The following is a 21,658-nucleotide window of genomic DNA, read 5'->3' on the forward strand; positions in this document are numbered from 1 at the left end:
AATCGTCTGTTTAATGTTCTACATCCTTATATCTTTTTACTCTTCAATCCATAAGTGAGGCTACATTTTTTTAAACTGCATCTCCCCCGCTCTCAACATGTCTTTCAATTGTTCAATTATGTTCAGACTTTATATTGGCTCGGGTATTCCGTTACATAGCTGAACATATTACCTGGCTTCCAATCAAAGACCACAAGATGTTTTTCTCGGATTGTGTAATTTGTGCGCAAAGTCGTACCACTGATCAATCACCGCTGTAGAATCTTAATCATTAGTGCAGTGCTGATCAATCATGGCTGTAGACTCTTCAGTACAAGTGCACTGCTGTCTCATAAAACAAATAACTTTTGGAAAACGACACGTCCATATGGAGACTTTGTCGCTGATACATTTCAGCACTTGTGCACCTTTTTTAAAAATCTATGCTCAGGAGTAGAGCGCTAATTATATCCAGTGTCAATTGTAGTGCTTAGCGCTGAGATCTAAATATTTCAGGACACCTCTGTTATAAAGACTTTAGTTTTTGACTTTGTAATTCGCTAGGGGGCGCGGTGTTTGGTTTAGCTCTTGTCTTCCTAACCTGGGGTCCTGGGTTCGAATCTCGGTGAAGACTGGGATTTTGAATCTCTAATGGGTTACCTGACTTTAGTTGGGTAAAGTAAAGGCGGTTGGTTGTTGTGTTGGCCACATGACACCCTGCTCGTTGACCTTTGACCATAGACACAGATGACCTTAACATCATCTGCCCCATAGGTCGCAAGGTTTGAAAGTGAGACTTTACTTACCTCGCTGTACAATGCATTTTTTAAAAAATTAACACGGGTTAAATCGTATAATGTCTCTCTGTTGTTTAGATTGTCAATTTTCCAATAATACATTCAATAATCTGATAATTGCATTATGTCTACGCAGAAAATATCGTGTTGAACTACTTACACCGTGAGCTTATGATATTTTTTTCAAGATGAATTGGTGATTGTTTGTAACTATTGGTTTTTTCATAGTTTAAAATAAAAACAAAGAAAAAATTTTGTGCCTCTCGTTTCTGTCCTTCTCCGAATTACCCATGTGTGAGTTAGACCACATAAACATTACTGGCTAACCTGCATGCTTGGGACGTAGAAACCACCCTGGTAGTTCGTAATCTGTTGTCTACGTTGCCTGGGTGTGTAGTAGTATTTGGTGACCAAGGCTACGTGATGTAAAATGTATTATAAATAAAACCTGCCAGTAGTTAAATGGAATATGAATATATGCATGTCAGTTAAAACTTCATTCTAGCTATATGTGCTACCACTGGGCATTCTAGATGTCTATGTTATCACTGGACATTCTAGATGTCTATTTTATCACTGGGCATTCTTGATGTCTATGTTATCACTGTACATTCTAGATGTCTATGTTATCACTGGACATTCTTGATGTCTATGTTATCACTGGACATTCTTGATGTCTATGTTATCACTGGACATTCTTGATGTCTATGTTATCACTGGACATTCTAGATGTCTATGTTATCACTGGACATTCTTGATGTCTATGTTATCACTGGACATTCTTGATGTCTATGTTATCACTGGACATTCTAGATGTCTATGTTATCACTGGGCATTCTGTTAAGTACTTCAAATTGTTTGGATTACTTCGCGGTCATTAATCGTACACAGTAAATCTATGGACTCTTTTTGTCCCGATTCTCATAGAAATAATGAGAAAAGCCTGGGCAATAGGCTATGGTCGAATCAATGTCGCCCACAAATTAATTCCCCTTCCCTCGCCACGCACCTGGTGTATTTTTAAGAAACGACAGGTGTCGATACAGTTTGGAATCAGCGGCGTCGCACGTTCTTCCTGGGTGTAGCTCTGTGTTCTTCAAGCTACGTGTAGAAATCGAGCATTTTATTGTAATGATTTTATATTTCTAAACAAAGTATTCAACAAAGAAGATGCAGACAACGTTTGCTTAATGTTTTCTAACTGTACTCTTTGTTTTTAATTCAGCTTCTATTTCACACAATATCACACCTCCATACACAAAAAAAAAAGAAAAAAAAATCTAAATTTCGAAGGGTCAGAAACTTTACATTTTTTATCAAAGATACTTTAAATCTTACAAAAGTGTCCGCTTATAGTGAGCATGTATTTTCGTAATATACTTTGGATAAACCGTAAAAATGTTTGACTAAAATATTCATTTTAAATAATTTGATTTTATTAAACGAAGGAAATTTAAATTTAATTTATAACTACCGGTACTTTCTTTTATAATATGGCATGCTTTTAGATATTATTTTATTTGTTTTATAAATGAGTGGATTTTTATTAAAGCTTACGAAAAAAGTGTAGGCGCCTCCACATACCTAAATCCGGCCCTGGGAGGCAGCACTGGCCAATATCATTATCAGAGGGACATTAGAGTAAATACTATTAATATAGTTTACGTACGTCTATATTAGTATGCGTTATCGTCGGAAGATCATCTCAGTGTTAATTTTTTTTTTGTATGGAGGGGAGGGGTGACTAAGTGACTTTCGCTGAAAATTTTGATTTATGTGAGGAGGTTTCGCGCAACACGTCGACCTCACTCTCTCGCCTTATAAGCCCATCCTTTTCCAGAAACAAGATTTGGTCAAGACGTCCGGGGACGAGTTTGGGTGCAGAGGATCACCAGAGACTTTCTGTGTGTCTCGTCCTGCTCTAAAGTGCTCCACGGCACTGTGCTGGTAGTTGCCTTTCTGTTCGATTGGTCTAGTGTTTGTGACGTTTCGCACAGGCCGCCAAGTCCAGACTTTACATGCTAGGTTTGACAGAACCTCAGTGTACTGACTGTCACGCCAAGTCCAGACTTCACGTGCTACGTTAGACAGAACCTCAGTGTACTGACTGTCACGGACACGTCAGGTACCCTCTACCTGGTTTAGCCGGCCAGTCAAAACCGTTTCCGGGGTGTGGCCGCTGCACATGCTACAGCTTCTGGGAGCCACAGGTGAGAGTTGGATACCGAGTGGGTACCAAGAGTGAGCCAAGCTACACTCAATAGAGGGTACGACTGCCTGTCCACTAGAGGTGCTACCCCTCCTAGATACCACATACACCCCACGTGTTAAGTAAGACGTTTTTATCGCGGACCTTTTTTATAATATTTTTTTGTTTTTCGCACAAAATTCGTCAACATAATTTTTTAACGACAGTCGATGTAAAGAAGTCGGGAGAATCTCGACCATTGTGACATTCGAAATTTGCAATGGATCACGTTAGTGAAGACATTTTAAAAATGTCCTTTATAAAGAGTATTGGGTTGGCATTGCTTCTCGAGAAAACTCTTCACATTTGAGTAGGTCCTTAATAAAAGATGAAACAACGTCACTGGCCTAAAATTTTTTAAATTATCTTTTATTTTAACGTCGTTTTAGTTGATATTCAAACATGGATCAATAACTACAATAAAATAATTTGTATTGCTCCTTAAAAATATATTCGAACCCCCCCCCCCCCCGCCCCGCTCCACTTTTTTTCAGGTCTTAGCGCCCTCCTTGAGAGGAGTTTGCGCCCTCCCCCCCCTTAGGAGGCGCACCCCACAGTTTGAGAAACGCTGTCCATCCGAGCTTTTTTAAAAGCTATAGATCGTCTCCCTTATGTCACTACGACCTGAACGTGACCTTCGTGAGTTTCTTTTAAGTGACGACCTGACTGACTGGCTCATTGACAAGAACGTATTTGAGTCACTGTATGTCTGTGTGTGTGTGTACTTAACGTTACCCAATCTCACCTTGCATCAAGGAGCTAGATGTGGGACATGTCTTACACTGGGAGTAGAGGAAAAGGAGGGGGGCGAGACAATAAGCTATTTGACATTTGAATGTCATTCTGTATTTGACAGACATGTTTTCATTTACTAAATGTATGGGTTGTCTGATGTAGCTTTGCTTTAGAGATGGCACTGAAAACTAAAGATGACCACACCAACCACACAAACACATACCCTATTGCCTTATTTTGAGATTTTTTTTATTTTTTTTGTAGACAGTATTTCAGTCCTCTTTTTTTTTTCTCAGCGACTTATTGCTTATAATAGCCAAAGATTGAGCTGCTTGCCTAAAGGTATCGTTGTTGTCATGGAAACCAGTTAGACTTTGTTTATTGTTGCAAAGGAGGCGCGGTGGCTGAGTGGTTAGGCGCTTTGGGTCCTGGTGAAAACTTGATTTTTAATTTCGGAATCTTTAGAGCGTCTCTGAGCCCACCCAGCTGTAATGGGTACCTGACATTAGTTGCAAATGGGAACTAATTATTTAGTATTCACACATGGCTACATTTGTTGGGTTTATTCCCCTTAAATAATTGTTATTTCTCCCTGACGCATTCTCCGATCTATTTGATACTTTAAACAATTATGTATTGTACATAAGAAAACATGAATAAAAAAAAAAAAAGAAAAATATCCACTTAGCCAATTAATTTTTGGTAATTAATTATTTTGTTTCGTATCGAATAAGGGAAATGTGTACATTATTAGTAGATATAGTTTTAAGGTCGGAGTTCTTCCCTTTAGGTAAGCTTTGTTTTTTTAAAACGATTTTTTTTAAATATATTTGCTATTTTTTATTAGGCATAAATATTCCTTGCAGTAAAGGAATAAAGACCAAACCGCAAACATGTCTATGAACCAAACTAACACACAACACCTCCCCCTCCCCAGCCCCCCCACCACACACACACACACACAAAAACCTGTCAAATTGGCTGAAATAAATTTGTTACTTTATTGGAGATTTGCAACAACAGGAGAACACTTAGTATTTTGATGGTTCTGTATAATGTTTGTTTGTAAAATGTAGTTTCGGATGTTCCTTCAGAGTAGAAGAAATGTTACATCTTAGTCCAAAATCCCGCAGGACGATGTGGAAAGTTATGAACCCAGGACCAAGGAGTCGCGCGTAGCTGGTGCAAATACAATAAGATATTTTGATAAGCCATGTATATATATGGAAATTTTTATACATATTTTAGCATTTAAAAAAATATAAACTCTTTTTTGGGGGGCTCAGCAAGTTGTAATATTTAGTTGGCAATTGTGATCTTTGAATATAGAGTCCTTGACATTGTTTAGCTTATTTAATTATTTAAAGATCTCTCTTAATCTATTTTTTTCTGTCCCCTTATCAACATGCGCAACCCTAACATTTCTCTATTACTTTTGATCCACTTTCCACCGCCACTCAAACAGCATTTCTCTATTACTTTTGATCTACTTTCCACCGCCACTCAAACAACATTTCTCTATTACTTTTGATCCACTTTCCACCGCCACTCAAACAACATTTCTCTATTACTTTTGATCCACTTTCCACCGCCACTCAAACAACATTTCTCTATTACTTTTGATCCACTTTCCACCGCCACTCAAACAACATTTCTCTATTACTTTTGATCCACTTTCCACCGCCACCAATACATTCCGTTTCATTGCCATAAGTCTTGCCTTAGGTAAAATACATTTAAACTTGGCTTCGGACCATTTTATTGAAACATATTCTCGAAACTGCCTTTGGTTGAGACCCCTAGCTCTGATACGTTTGATCACGTGAGATAATTGGGTTAATAATTAGTTTGATATGCAATGCAGCTCGTCGCAAACTTTCCCGTATGTTTAAAGTTTATGGTTGGGATTGTGATATTGTTCTTTAATCTATTAAAATAAACTGTTTTTCTCAAAGATTGTTGTTACAGTTATTACTCTTGCCTTCTTGTTACAAGCCTATCCAACACTTTCAACACAGTTCTTCTTAGCATTGAATAAATACTGGCCTGAGTTTTTGTCTTTGACTGTATGTACCGAAATATTGCCAGAAAGAATTTTTTTTTCACTTAATGTTTTTAGAATCACGTAGAGGCAATGTTTCTATCATCATCATCATCAAACTCCATTTGAGTGAGGGCTTGACCAGGCTCAAATCCTCTCTTGCAAAAGCCCTGGACAGAAACTCTGCTGTTTTGCGTAGTGCATAAATGTCGCCATACAGGTTGCGAATATTTCTATGTTTCTATAGCCTCTTCATCATAAGTGATACGAGTCAGAAGTTTTAATAATTTAAATATTTAAAATTATTTATTTTGTAATATATTTCAATTTTTAGATGTATAATTTGTGGGCACACGTGATTTCTATAGGTGACCGCCGTCCGCATAAACACCCGGGTGGACCACATGTGACCCGCGGGTCGTAATTTGCCCACCCCTGGAGTTAATGAGCTAAGCGCTCCTCTAATGTCCAAGACAACAAGAAAATGTGGTAGAGTAGCAGAGATTAAAGATAGTAAGACCAGGCAATGACCTAAAACATGCCTCACTACATTCAAGAAGAACATTAAGACCTACCTGCTCAAAACTTAGATTTTTTTTGCCATCTTAACTCATTTTTTTTTTATGCGGCGCGAAATTATCTAAGAAGAAGTAAGAAAAAGTTCTCAAAGCGCCTTGAGCCAACATTTTGTTTGTTTACACGTCAATATAAACTCATTAAATATTATTATTATTTACGTTGTCAATTTGTTGTTTTTCTCTTTCTCTCATTGTCTTTATTGCAGCAGCTTTTACCTCACTGTTACCACCTCCCTCCGTCTAGAACTTCCATCCCCTTAAGGCAGTTTGTCATTGTTACATAAGATTGCTGGAAGGAAGTGACATATCGTTTGACAATGAGATCTCCCTATTCTAGTTTCTGGCCATCTAATCTCTTTGTTTAAAACAGCAGACTAAACACGTTCCTCACCACCTGGTCATCTTGTTCAAAACTCTCGGTGCACTGGTCACATGACATAGCACTGCTGAAGACAACCCGACCCTAGTGTTTATTACATGTCTGTCTAGACTCTGGGAGTCTAGGTCAGTTTGCAATGGTTTTTTTTTTTTTTTTTGGGGGGGGGGTTGTGTATAAAGTTATGAAATGTAAAGGCCATCGATACTTTGACGTTTCCTAAATATCTCCAGCCAAATGTAATATTATGATAATGAGATCACGTGACCTTCATTTGAAGCTTGGTGCATTAGCTGTTTAAATACAAAGCATTTGGGGCAACACTGTTTGCTTTGAAATGGCATCGTCGCTATTTTAACATGCTTTTTTCCCCCTCTCTCTCTGGCCTATTTCAAACAATAATAAAAATGTGCACTTAACGTGCTGTGGTCTAGTAAACGAGATTCTCGTGAGACTCCTCCCCGGAGGTGGGGGGGGGGGGGGTAGAAATACGTCAGTTCAAAATGCGGTCTGTTTGATAGAATAAAAATAAAAAGAAGGATCTTTTTTTCAGCACTTTTTTTTTTTATCTGTGAACCATTCTATTGTTTTACAGCTCTAATGTGTATCAAAACTATCCTCTGTAGCTAAGTAAAGATAACATATGTTACACTCTAGCCATAAAATTATTTATTATTCACAAGTTTACAGACTTACTCTTCAACTGTAAAAACAATAGAAGCACTCCCAGTTCGAGTGTCTGTTAATGGAAGGTCAATATATAGCACCATTTTTCAGGTACCATGTCGGAATCGTGCATTTCCTCATGCATATTTAACTTTTGAAACATATATTTTTTTTTTAAATCCACTGCTTTAGTTAGCAGTCACTGTTATTTCGTTATAAGTTTTCCGTCCACGGCGAGCATTGTGTCAGAGAGAGAGCTTCGCAATGGTTGTCATCGCTAGTAATGTTACTAGGACCTAGACCAATCGTGACCTCTGGCATGACAACCTGTGGTCAGTGGAGACCAGTAACTCTTTGCCACGTCACAGGTCTGACGTACTGCCCCGTGACATGGCAACTATGTATTGGTCTATTACTGCCTACAGTTTGCGATATTGCAGGTCAGTGTTGAGGCCTACTAAAACGGCCTGAACACTGACCTGGGAGCATGCCAACCTGGGGTCAGTGAAGACCAAAAACACTTTTTGCCGCGTCACAGGTCTGACGCATGTGACGCGGCTACGAGGTATTGGTCTAAACTGCCTACAGTGTCGAGGCCTACTAAAACGATATGTCTCCCTATGTCACCGATTCTCCCATCACTCGAATGTTTCTTTAAATGTTTCTTTGAAGCGTTGGTTCTTACAGTTTTTTTTTCACATTGTCCCCGGAAGTAGATATTCTTTATTTGAAACATGAGAATAAAATAATAATAGGAGAATAAAATAATAATAGAATAAAATAATAATAGGTAGCCGTGGGTTTTACAAGAGTTGGGTTTTGGAATCATTTTCTATCACTCAAAAAGTTCTCTAGCCTATTTTATTATACATTTCGGCATTATTAGTAATTGATGTGCATAAAAATGCTTAGTGCTTTACTATTTCAAAGCTTGCACATGAAAAGGTAACATAATTAGAGGAGTAATTTGTATTGAAATCAACTCCTCCCTATGAAGCTGATGATGGTGCTCTAATTTCTCATTCTATGTATTTCTTGTAATGCTTCACTATTGCATGAAGTCTTTCCAGTGAGCTTTCCAAAATGAAGTTCTCTATTATCAGACGTCTAATGGTTTGACCAGGGAAAGTGGTCTAGAACTTATTTAAAAGACGGTGCTCAAAATGTTCATGTACATAGATCATTTTATTCTGCTCCTTACTGAACACAAACATTTGAGTCGTTAGCGGACATTCCCGCTGAAGCCGTGTTCGTAGTATTAAAAAAAAACATAACTCAAATTTAATTTTAAGATGATTATATTTGAAAAAAGTATAACGGTTAAACCACTTCTATTCTAAAATTATAACGATCAAATCAGAGTTTTTACTCTTTCGTCAGTCACCTAGTTGTTGTTTTCCCCCAAAGATTGACATAAACTTTCAATCGTTTAAGCCGTTTTCGAAATGCCAGTCCACCCACCCATGAAGAGTTTGCAAGCTTTTAGGAGGAATAGACCAAAAAATGTATTGTTAATTTAATAAAGCTTATTTTTTTCTATCTATATTTTTTCCTAAAAACAGATTACCCTTATATAAGTCCACAACTGAGCAGTGTAATATGGATACACTACCTTCACTATAATAATGGATTCTGTCAGTAACACTGTCCATACGGCAGATCCCAGAGTGGATGGACAAGGTCATGCACACATTCACATCGAAGTCGGTCAAGGAGACGAGCGAAAGTTGGATGACGTGGATAAAAGGAGTGAATCACAAGTCACTGACACTGTCAGAGACAGGTAACATAACGCTATAATCTTTTCACTGTCACATCCCTTTTTGCTGATTGGCCTCTCCCCACCCCAAAAACTGGTCCACACATATGATTGGACCGTAGCCGCATTGAGAATGCTAAAAGCATGTAATTGCGCTAAACAAAAACAGTTGGTAAATATATTTCAATCTCACAAATCTATTATTGCTATTCCAGCCTTATAAAATATTAATTACATGATTGAGTCAAAAAATTTATAAAATTACTAATATAACCTTTTTTTTTCAATAGCATTTTTTTAATCTAACTTACGTATATTTTTAAAAATTAAAGTTCTATTTATGTTCAGCGAATGCGTGCACTATTTACAGTTCACTAACTGTCTCTGGTAAAGAAAGTGAGGACTTCGACTGTGAGTTTGGGCCCAAAGTGCAGAGACGCCCTGGTCTGGGACGCTATAAGCATGGACTGAAGTATGCTCTCCCTTTCAGACTCAAGAAATCGTAAGTAGAAGCGTTGAACTTTTGTGTGGATGCTTAGTGTGTGGTAAAACAGGGGCGTCAACTATTCAAACCATGGGAGGTCATTTTTTTTTAACGGTGCGGCAGGGACGTCATTAAGATAGGTAACGTGACAGTGACGCCATTAAGATAAGTGTCAAAAAGTCATCAAGATAAGCAACATGACAGTGACGTCATTAAGACAAGCGACGTATTGGGGACTTCATTAAGATCAACAATGTGTCAGGGGCGTCATAAAGATGAGCGACATCATCATTTTGCGAGGTTTGAGAGAAACGTCATTAATTAGCGATGTGTGACAGGGACGTTAGCACCGTGCGACATGAGCGTCATTGATTCAGAAAAGATGTCCCACTTACTCTCACGTGACTTAAGTCATTACTGGCTAATTACTTGACTGACTCCAGGCTTCGCATCGTGGCCTTACACCTTTCATTATACGCTATGCTCGACATCAATATATGACAATTTCAAAAAATTCGCCAAAATTCTCTCCCCCTGCTTCTATCTAAAATGCCCTCAAAACCCTGGTTCATTATCATTACAATACATCATATGTCTCCAAACTACATTGTCAAGGCGATAAATAACAACAGAAAAACACATTTTGGAATGTTAATTCTCTCCATAAATCAACATGTTTATGGATTGCTCTAAAAAAAACTACAGCTTTAGAATATGCGAGATGAGAAAACTATTCTATAAGCTGGACTCTGTGTTTTGATGGAGTGTTCGCATCTCTTATTGTGTGTAGCGTGCTAACATAATTACAAAACATATTTCTGCTCAGACAGAGTGGCCATCAGACAGTGAGACGTAATGAAGAAGACAAGCAAGATTGATGTGTTTGTTCATTGCCCTGCAGATCTGGAGCTCATCACTAACACGGAAGGTGTAGAGAGGGGAGATGATAGTTCAATGAAGATGGTGATCTAGAAGATAATAATTAGGACCTAATAATTAGCATGTTTTCATGCTGATGTGACAACACAGGCACAGTAGACAATACTGCATCATCAATGAGTCGACCCCACAGAAAATGGGGTCACTATTTTATAGTTACTAAACATTTATTTTTTGTAAGAAGAGGAAAGATGCAGACAATGAAAGGAAAACCTTAAAAAGTCCTCCAGCAAACAGTGTACATGATTTGTTGCAAAGTATGTTGGTCACAGCAGGGTCATCATGGAGTCATTCAATTCTGCAATATTGGCTCCAATTTAATACTAGCTCTAGATCTAATCTATCTTATCTTATATATTACGCATTTCATGTGTCAATCTAGTCATGCATGTTAATCAATGACTTAAACTCTGTCAAGTAGTTGGTATTCTTGGCTGAATCAGGCAACCCATTCCATTCTCTAAGGGCACTAGGGAAGAAGGAGCACTTGTACGAATGTGTTCTAGCCTAAGGAGAAAGAAATGTCTCTCTATCTTTGTGTCTGACTGTTTCAGAAGGATTGGTTTTTCTATTTGTAAGCAATTGTTTAGTGTTTTATGTATTGTAGCTACTTCACTTTTTATTCTTCTGTCCTGAAGTGTCTCGAAGTTTAGTGATTTTACTAATCTATATAGATATCCAACAACGAAATAAATGCCATTACCGCGATATTATACTGTGGTCTGTGTGTTATGTGTAGTTTTGGGTGTCCGAATAATTTCAGATGATTTAACATCCATTTATAGTGTTAAGGTGAAGGAAAGACCAAATTCCTCTTGAAAAACTAAATTAATTTTTATCTTTCGAGTAGAAGTCATGCAAAGATTGATCACACGTTATATATCCAGCAATAATACACTTCATAATTCAAACTGAACAATAGACTCACGATGCTATACACCAGCCGAAGCTGAAACTTATGAACTGAATGAAGCCCGATTTAGTTTGTCTCCCTTTTTATAGATTACCTAACTTTAAATTGAAATTTTTCCAATTTTGCTGGAAACGCAAACAAGTTATCTCCCTTTAATTAATTTATTCTTCTGTGTAGAAACTGGAAATACCAGGTTGTAAACAACTTTCTGTTTATACTTCTAGCAGTGTTGACGCGTACCCACGGAGTTTAAAGTTTGCCTTGGCCTAATATTTCATCACTGTACCATACATTATTACTATTTATTAGCTTTTATTATTATATTATTTGAAGTCCAACAATTTTAAAACATGGGGGATTTTTGCTGGGCAGTGGCAGAGTAATACAGTTATGAACAAATTGAAGGCGATAATGTTCAGCGTATTTGTGTTTTCAAAAGTATGACTTGCAATTACGTTTTCCCTCGCCATAGGACAGCAAGTTCTCTCCACAGAGACTGTTCATATGCGGCTTCAACAGCCTCTTCCTAGCTGGTGCCCACAGATTTTAGGTCTTCTGTATTTAAGAACTAAAATGAAAAAAAAAACAATTTCGACTATTTCGACCTGTGTACATTCCACAAGTCTTTGAGAGTAAGATTAATATATTTATTAGAGAAAATCGTTTGTGGTTCAAAATACATAGATGTATAAATTACATTTCAAGATTTTTATAAAATTGTAGTCCTGTTGCCTACTGCCCACTCCCCTTGCACTTTTTAAAACAATGATAGCTGACTGTTGATAGTTATTTTGTCTCCAATGTAGAGATCCAAGCCAGCTTCCCCTGGAGACCAATGGTCTGTTGAACTACATGACTTTCGGCTGGCTGAACAGATACATGTGGCTCATCTATCGTCATGGTGTGTCCTCTGTCAAAGATCTTCGCATCAACCAGTCTGAAAGTTCCCAAGTCGGGGCTCAAAGGTGAGTTTTCTTTGAGATTAATTGCAACTCAATCGGCTTTGACTGTTTCGTCATCAACTAACTTGGCCGCACTGTCATAGTGATGTATTGCGTCATCGTTTGTTGTTTTGTGAAAACTACTAGTCAGGATGTGACGTAATAAAACGAGAGCTTTCATGTCTAGACTGCTAAAGATGAGGTCTCTATGAATTCATTTGCCAACCGTTATTGAACACCATAAACACCTAGGGACAAAGCTCCAATCGCGTGAGTTTGTATGAACGGTTATAAAAATGCTTATAGTATTTGCCTGCATTCCATGTTGACTAAAACTATGAAAAAATCACATGGTACCTAGCATTCAATTACACCTTTCTAGTTTCTATGTAAATGTCATAGGACCACTTCTGTGAATTACTCTCCCCCCCCCCTTTTTTTTTTCCTTTTACAATTTCCCGTCAACTATGTGAACTACAAATCCTGAACTGCGAAATATAAACCTAAACTACTTATTGAACATTTGCACCAAAATATTCTTTGGCTATCCATTTATGTATACATACATTTAAAGAGACAAAAAGAAAAATGAAACAAATTCACTCCTAATGACTTGCGTATATAGAAATTTCACAAAGACTGTCTAAATGCCTTGGTCTTAAGGTTAAAGGTTATAAGAGTGATGGGCTCTGAAAGTTTTGTTTTTTTTTTCCTCTCACCACCAGAATAAAGAACAATTCTGATCTTCATGAAAATTTTCTTCTAAATCTTTTTTTATATGATAGAATTCCATTCACTTTTTTTTAAATTTCCCAACCATAGTCAGGTAAACCATTAGAGCTGGGTGGACTCAGAGGCGCTCTAAAAGATCCCAAAATTAAAAATCCCAGTCTTCACCCGGCTTCGAACTTGGGACCCAGCGGTTTGGAAGCCAAGTGTTTTACGATTCAGCCACTGCGCCTCCTGGAAGTTCTTTTTTGTTACACACAAACTCATGGCGGTTCCTGCGTCTAATACAACATTAAATTGCTCAGCGAGATTTGTGGATTGATACAGACTGCTTAGTAAATAGTTTTAAAAAAAACGAATATGCACAATTTCTTAAGACTGTTAGTAGTTGTTGAAACTAGGAGCACATAAGTTATTTATGTTAACATTCATTTGACCAATAGTTTACAGATATATGACATTGAAGACTGAACACCTTGATTTTTTAACTCTCTTCATTTTGTAACATAACTTTATAAGACTTTATTTTTAAGTGGACTGTTTGTAGGAAAACCAGTTCGCACATTTAATTTTCGATGCAAACTAGTTCGCTTCTAGAAGACCAAAAGTTTCCACTGCACCCGTTCCGAGCCCAAGACAGGTGATAGTGAGCTTGATCATTAGTAGCTCTTTTACTTTTTGAGATTGAAACGTAAAAGACGGATAGACAAGCAGCATAAAATTAATAGCAGATTTTCCCGATAGGGGGCGCTGCTAAAAAAAAACGTGGACTAAAAATAATTTTTGGTTTAAAAGTTTTCTGTTACTTTTTAACATTACTTTCTTCAACGATAAAACTGGCAACATGAAGTTTTACACAAACTCGATTTTTTTTTTTAAATAAGGGAAGGGAAAAAGTTGAGCGCCTTTTCCCCCTTTCTAACATTTAAATTGTAATTTTTCGGTTTAAGCTATACGCATACAAGTATAGAATCAATAATTTATTTAATCGCGTTTTGAAAGTAAAACTATTGATATATGTTTCCAGTGACATGTTATTGAGCCAGTGTATTGAGCCAGTGTATTGAGCCAGTGTATTGAGCCAGTGTATTGAGCCAGTGTATTGAGCCAGTGTATTGAGCCAGTGGGGACCATTTTTTTTTTCGACTTTGGGGCGGGTGAAATCAATTTCCTACACACACGTGCCATATCAACCCATAAAATGTTTGAATCCAATGGAACGGAACCTCCACGGCTTTGTTATGCAATGTAGGCAAAAGTTTCGAGGGGCAAGATAGCACGGGCCGGATTTGGCCTGCTGGCCGTAATTTGGGCATCACTGCATTAAGCCATCCATGCCGCTAAGAGGGTTTGTGCTGGATCGAACAAGCATGAGCTATTTTTTTTTCAATGCACATCACATTCCAGTTACATCTGTGCCACTTCTTTTTGAGAATAAAGTCGCTTTTCATTTCCCACTGGTCGAACGGCTGTAGAATAAAACAGATGTCACTCACAGTGGGCCGAGTCTGACCTACGTAGGCTACACTCTGCCCCGAATGTCGATCTAGGTTCAAAGAAGCGTCGGTACATATATGATCCAACAATGCTTTGACCTACTTTCAGCGGCGGATTCGTGTGTTTTGAAAAGAAAAGAAGAAAGTGCCGATTTATTTTTATTTTGCGTTTGATAAAAGGGGGGATGGGAAGAGGGTAATACATATTAGGACACGGTCTCTCTGAAATAGAATATAAATAGTGTAAATAAATCTAAGGGCGTAGCTCTGGAGAGAGAGCTGGAGAAGGATAGAGAAAAGAGGAATAGGGCCCTCAAAGGGGGAGGGGATACTCCTGCGTTGCTCAAACCTGAAACCAATGAAATACATCAGCTGGAAAGTTTGATGTAGATTATGATCTTTTTTTATTGATTTTTTTTTTACTTGTTCTTTTTATTTCTGTAGTTTTAAAGTTTGATTATTTATTTTTAAAGAGGAGAGAGAGCGTTGTGGGGGGGGGGGGACGCGCGTGGGAAGAGTTAGAGAGCGATCCGAAAGCATAATTGATCCCAGTGTGCAGTTGTAGGTTGATCAAGAAAAACTCACGAACGCCTAGTAATGCAGTAGCCAAGATCATGTGTAGATTTCAGTTGTCGATCGATTATTGCCAAATGCAAAGTGAGATTAATGTGTGTAGACTTTTAACTAACAACAATGATAAAGAAGTACATATTTCCCACAATTTCAGATGCCGTGAAGAAAGGTTTTCGAAAGTATAATAATGTGAATTAGAAGAGCGTCAGCGTGTTCCATTCGTTGAGTTGTATTATTACAAAGCTTATATCGACTTACTCTGTTTGTCTGTCTGATACTAATTCTTACCGGGACTTTCCGCCAGACAACTGTTCCCGAGTTACAGAAAGGTGTGGAAAACGCTGATCGATCCAAAGGTAAACTAGAAATGTACAAGAAAATCTAGCATTGCGAAAGAAACCATAGCCCAACACCCGAAAGATGTGTAGGTGTAACTACGGCTCCACGAGGGAAGTGCTATGGTGCGGTAGATTTCTCAGTCCAGTCGAAAGAGACGAATTGGTAGGTCCAAGTACAGGCGGAAGCACCTATGATGCCGAAATGGAAGGAATCAGAAACCCTCTAGACCAGGGGTTCTCAACCTGTGGGTCGCGACCCTCTTGGGGGTCGATTGACCATTTGCCAGGGGTCGCTTAAGACCATCGAAAATATGGATTGTTATTGTCTTCATATTGCTGTATGTGTAGAGTGGGGGATTGTAAAAGGGGTAGCCGAGCTTAAAAGGTTGAGAACCGCTGCTCTAGATTACAGACATTTATGAAGCAATGGCGGCACCGGCCAACGTGACCCTTCTGACAGACTCGCTTTCCAAATATGAAACGCTGGGTTAAATTATTTCAAACTAGTGGATCTACGTATGATTGTCTGCAGTGGAAGCATGGGAGAAAGTACAGTGATGGAATGCTTGAATCATGAGCTTTTTGTTTGTATTACTACAATATATATGCCCTTAATTAGAGACATCAGTAGGATCGTATTGGTCTATTTATAGTATTCTATTATTTATGCTGTTGCACTCAGCCCACCTTTGCTCCAAATTCTAGACTCCGCCTCTGCTTGCCTTGGCTCAGAACGGACAAGAAAAAAAAAAAAAAGTTTCTCGCGTCATCACGAAAACAAATGCTCCAGACTTGACTGAAATATGACCACTGGGCAGTGGAGTGGCGGGGAAACACATTGTTTAATGTGAGGCAAGGGGGACTGCTCGCTTCATTTCTTTCTTTTATCTTGTAACTCTGCCAATTTCCTTGGATTAAATTATCTGGCTACTTCAAGAGGGAAAAATAAAAGATAACAATCAGATGCGGAAAAAAATCAATTATCACCCCTGCTTTAGCTTCCAGTAGGTGGAGTTGTTGTTTTTCCCTCACAATTTGCATCATTCAATTCATGAATTTCCTCCCCTCCACCCCCCCCCCTTTTTTTTTTTTTTTTGCTTTGTGGACAACTATTATAAAGTGAAAGTTGAACTCAATAATTTTTTTCCCCGTTTTTGAGGTAATCGATTCTCCTTTGCCTCTGAACTATATTTGAACCATAGACTGATTTGAACTGAGCATGTAGGCCAGTGATTTCAATGTGTACCTTAGGTTTTAATGTCTAGCTTTTAACTTCGGCGTCGTAGTCGTGATTTAGTTTAGTCGTACACGAGTACGTGTAGAGAGAGATACATGCACTTACATTTCAGTCATCCCGACCTAGTAGACTTGGGCTAGTGTGTCTCGGATTGTTGGATAACATCTGTGTTGTCTCGTGCTGAACATCTTTTCTGCATTACCCATTGAACAGAACCTTTTCCCGTCATGCTCATCAACATATTCAAATTAGAGAGAATTAATGAACATGGCTTTTTAAAAGCTTATATCATCCGCTCACTCTGTCTAGTTCAAAATTGAAAATTTGCAAAATTGGCGAAGACAATACATGAAAAAGTCATGAAACAATTAAATAGATTCACCAATTAATTGCAGGTAATTTTTTTTATACCAACAAGGTAAATTAATCCTTCAGTATTCACATATAATTGTAGGCTACATGTTATTTCTCCCAGACCCATTCTCGGATCAAGTTGAAACTTTAAACAATTATTCATTGTACCTGACAAAAACATGAATAAATAACAGAAAATTGACCACTTAGTCAACTAATTATTGGTAATTAATTATTTTAATATGAAATAAGGGAAGTAACCTCTACATTATGGAAAGATGTAGTTGTAAGTGCGGAGTTCTTTCCCTTAGATAAGCCTTGTTTTTTTTTTTAAAGGATTTTAAAAAAATACTTTGCTTGTTCTATCATCTAAGTCAATAGATTTAAATTACAGAAACTTTAGTGAGCATAGCCCCTTGCTATTATCCTCACTGATCACTACACTAAACCTAATAAGTTCAGCTCAAAACTATCCTTCAGACTGAGTCAAGTCTGGTTAATTGAACAAGGCAAGAAATTCATTTGTTGGAATTGAATGAGACATAAAACTCTACGACGACATCTCTGAACAATGAACATAATGCCCACAGAACATAATGCCCACAGAACATAATGCCCACAGAACATAATGCCCACAGAACATAATGCCCACAGAACATAATGCCCACAGAACATAATGCCCACAGAACATAATGCCCACAGATCACGTTCTTCACGGGCTGACAGCCTCCGCTACTTTGGCAAACTGAAGGCTGAGTAACTTTTTAAGATTCCTATTCTGGATCTACTAAGCCCAACATTTCTCTCCATTTCCAAAAAATATGAGAAAAGAAAAATATAAGTGTATATCGCGTTGAAAAAGGTACATCTTCTACCTTCTAGTAAAAGAAAAACAACAACAAACAAGCAGAATCTAAAAAGTTATTTGTATAAGGAGAAGAACTGCACATATACAGCCATGTATCTTAATATATTGCGATTTAATTCCCATTTTCTTTATCAAAACACATTAATTACCACTTGTCAATTGGTTAATATTTTTTTTATTGATTTATGTTTTGTGAGGGACAATGAATAGTTGTGCAAAATTTCAACTTGATCCGAGAATGGGAAGTGGGAGAAATAACGTTAACAAAATTTGTACCAGAGAGACAGCTTGAGTTGACAGAAGCTTAGTAAAAATAGAGTTTCATTGTTGTTTTAATTAAATTGATTTTTTTAAAACCAGACTACTCAATCACGATATACATTATTTGATAGCCGTGTTTAAACTAAACTATTTGCATTAAATGCACTTTAGCTTGGTCTACCTTTCAGTGCACAAATCAAGCTGCTCTGACTCTTAAAGCTTAGACCTCAAATTACCGATAAAAAATCAGGAAGGTGGGATGAGGAAAGGGGGGGCAGGCGTGATCGACTTTAGCCTACTTCTTATTAATGCGCCGATACAAGACGCTGAGCTAACACGAGTATTTCCCGTTCCAGACCGAGGACACGACCTTGCCCCGGCATTCAGACGTGTAATCGCCTCGGGACTTATTGGACGAGTATCGATTCCCCCAGCCCTGCATTCACCTTTCTGAACCTGTCCCATTAGATCCTGATTACAGTGGTTTTTAAAAGTGCACGGGGCTGACATTGCTACACTTTAAACAAGAGTGCAAAGTCTTACGAGATCTAGATCGAGATCATCGCTGTGGAATAATCGATAAGATAACAAGCATGTACATATCTACTTTAACACTAAATTGAGACGCATTTAGAAGTTGTGTCACTTGTGTGTGTCTTGGTTACTGTGTTACGAATGAACTAAAATAGTCGATACTGAAAGAAAAATAGACACCCAGAAAGGTCCTATAAAAAAAGGAGTGGTTCTCAAACATTCTAAATGTTAGTTGTAATTTACTAGTTTTTGTTGAAAATCTTCTTGACTTTAAATAAAAATTAATAATTACCTATGTAACATGTTATTTCCCATTAGTTTCAAGAAATCAGTCTTGATCTTAGCTAATAAAAATTTGAAATATATGCATATATTATACAAAATTTTAATATTGTATAGGCTACTCTTGTCAGACAAACTTACTTTGGCTATATTGTATAAATTGGTGCTTAGTTGATTTAAAAGACACTTTCATATTTTCAAAAGATTACATGCAGACTCATGGTTTAAATATATATATATATATATATATATATATATATATATATATATATATATATATATTTATATATATATATTTACGCCTTGGTGATGCTAATTGTAGCACCCCTCTAAAGTTGGGAACAATCAAGTCAGTTAATTTCTGTGTAAAATAGATTTTGCACCTCAAGATTTTGGTTCCAGTTCAAGTTGAGGTAGCTGCAACCCCTCCCCAAGTGATCTTTTGTGTTGTGTATATGTGTGTGTGTGTGTGGGGGGGGGGTAATGAGCTCAAGGAAAGGAAAGCTACGCTTCAAATCTCGTACCTGACTTTTTTTTTGGAGGGGGGGGAGGGGGCAACTGTTTAGTGGAGATAATCTATTTTTATTGTATGTAATAGTAATGTCATCTGTCTTTCTGCCATTCACTACAAAGCAAATCAAATGAAGAAACTATTTAACCCATTGTTAGGCAACTAACAGCAACTTTATTGGAAAAATAAACATACAAACACATATTTTAGGGTCTAAATGTTCACAACCCATTTACTCATTCGAGTATCAACAACTAGACTATAACAAACCAAGCTATCAACAACTAGACTATAACATCCAAGCTATCAACAACTAGACTATAACGGTACAAACCATGCTATCAACAACTAGACTATAACAAACCAAGCTATTAACAACTAGACTATAACAAACCATGCTATCAACAACTAGACTATAACAAACCAAGCTATCAACAACTAGACTATAACAAACCATGCTATCAGCAACTAGACTATAACAAACCAAGCTATCAACAACTAGACTATAACAAACCAAGCTATCAACAACTAGACTATAACGGTACAAACCATGCTATCAACAACTAGACTATAACAAACCAAGCTATCAACAACTAGACTATAACAAACCAAGCTATCAACAACTAGACTATAACAAACCATGCTATCAACAACTAGACTATAACAAACCAAGCTATCAACAACTAAACTATAACAAACCAAGCTATTAACAACTAGACTATAACAAACCAAGCTATTAACAACTAGACTATAACAAACCATTCTATCAACAACTAGACTATAACAAACCATGCTATCAACAACTAGACTATAACAAACCATGCTATCAACAACTTTAATTAATCCAGCCATTCAGTTTCCTATAAATCCCCCCCCCCCGCTTCGATACGGGTCACTTATGTCAAACAACAGGCTCTACACTCACCAGTATGTCTGTCTTTATTACTTTTACATAATAGGCCTATAATGAAAATATAAACTAAACGAAGGTGAAAACTGCTTCTAAAAACAACAAACATCATATCTAGTCAAAAATCTGCCAAGTTATCTCTTCTTTCGCAGCCCTTACGAGATCTAAACTGTCCTTGTCATCATACCGTTTTATTCCCTTAATAAAAACAACGACAAAAGTAAATTAATGCTACAGAGAAAGGAAAAATGATGCCAGTGATGATGATTATGGCCTCCATATCTAATTTGCATAAGGTCACGACATCCCTGTCAATTCGAACTCATCGTAGTCAAGCAGTAAAAATGTTGGACATGTTTCAGATGTTCCTTCAGAGTTGAAGATAATATACTTCCTAGTCTAACCTCCCGCTGGACGACGGAGGATAGCAACGGCCAGGGTATGAACCCGGGACCATCGAAACGACCGAACGACAATCCAGGGCACATACCGCACGACCAGGCAGCTATCCTTTTATGCATAGAATGTAAAAACGCTTGTGTAATGGAAATATCTCATTTGTTGTTCTACACAAAATGTTATAGTCTGTCGACACAATCTTCTCACAATGTTTTTCCTTCATGGCTTGTAGTCTACTTGATGTCAAGATGGCATGAGTGCTGTAAGAGTGGGGCTTGCTTTGTCTGTGAAAAAGAGAGAGGCTGAAAGAAAGAGAGAGAAAAAGAGAGAGGCTGAGAGAAAGAGGGAGAGGTTGAGAGAGTCAACAGGAGAAATATCTATCTTTAGCACCTTTTTCACAGTCATATAATTTAATGCAAAGATAACACTCCATTTTCTGCCTCCTTAGCTTGATAATGTGATAAATGAATCTACTTATCAATCAAAATATCTCTTTTTTTTTTAAATCTTTTTGTAAACTTAATTGTTCAAACTTCCTGTCTGGTGACCAAAGAGGTCAAATGTTGTAATGACTTTGATTCCTGGTGAGGTGTAAGGTTTTGAAATGCAAGTTTCTAGAAGCTCACAAAATCTCCCCAGTCTCTAATATGTGACTGACATTTTCTGTATTGTTTCTGAAGAAGGCAAAGGTGATTGGTCATTGTGTTGGT

At 37.5% G+C, this 21,658-nt stretch overlaps 1 protein-coding gene across 4 annotated transcripts in view; it reads left to right on the forward strand.

Annotated features, from left to right (window-relative positions):
• Positions 1–21,658, forward strand: part of LOC106055692 (ATP-binding cassette sub-family C member 5-like) — a 95,730-nt gene that overhangs the window by 36,274 nt on the left and 37,798 nt on the right. For all 4 annotated transcript variants that reach the window (XM_056012139.1, XM_056012142.1, XM_056012141.1 and 1 more), the window contains exons 3-5: positions 8,983–9,203; positions 9,550–9,681; positions 12,322–12,480. In XM_056012139.1, the coding sequence (XP_055868114.1) occupies positions 9,046–9,203; positions 9,550–9,681; positions 12,322–12,480 (449 nt within the window). In that variant the 5' untranslated portion in view covers positions 8,983–9,045. The remainder of the gene's footprint in view (positions 1–8,982; positions 9,204–9,549; positions 9,682–12,321; positions 12,481–21,658) is intronic.

Source organism: Biomphalaria glabrata, chromosome 15 (assembly GCF_947242115.1).
Source record: "Biomphalaria glabrata chromosome 15, xgBioGlab47.1, whole genome shotgun sequence".
Taxonomy (NCBI): Eukaryota; Metazoa; Mollusca; class Gastropoda; family Planorbidae; genus Biomphalaria; species Biomphalaria glabrata.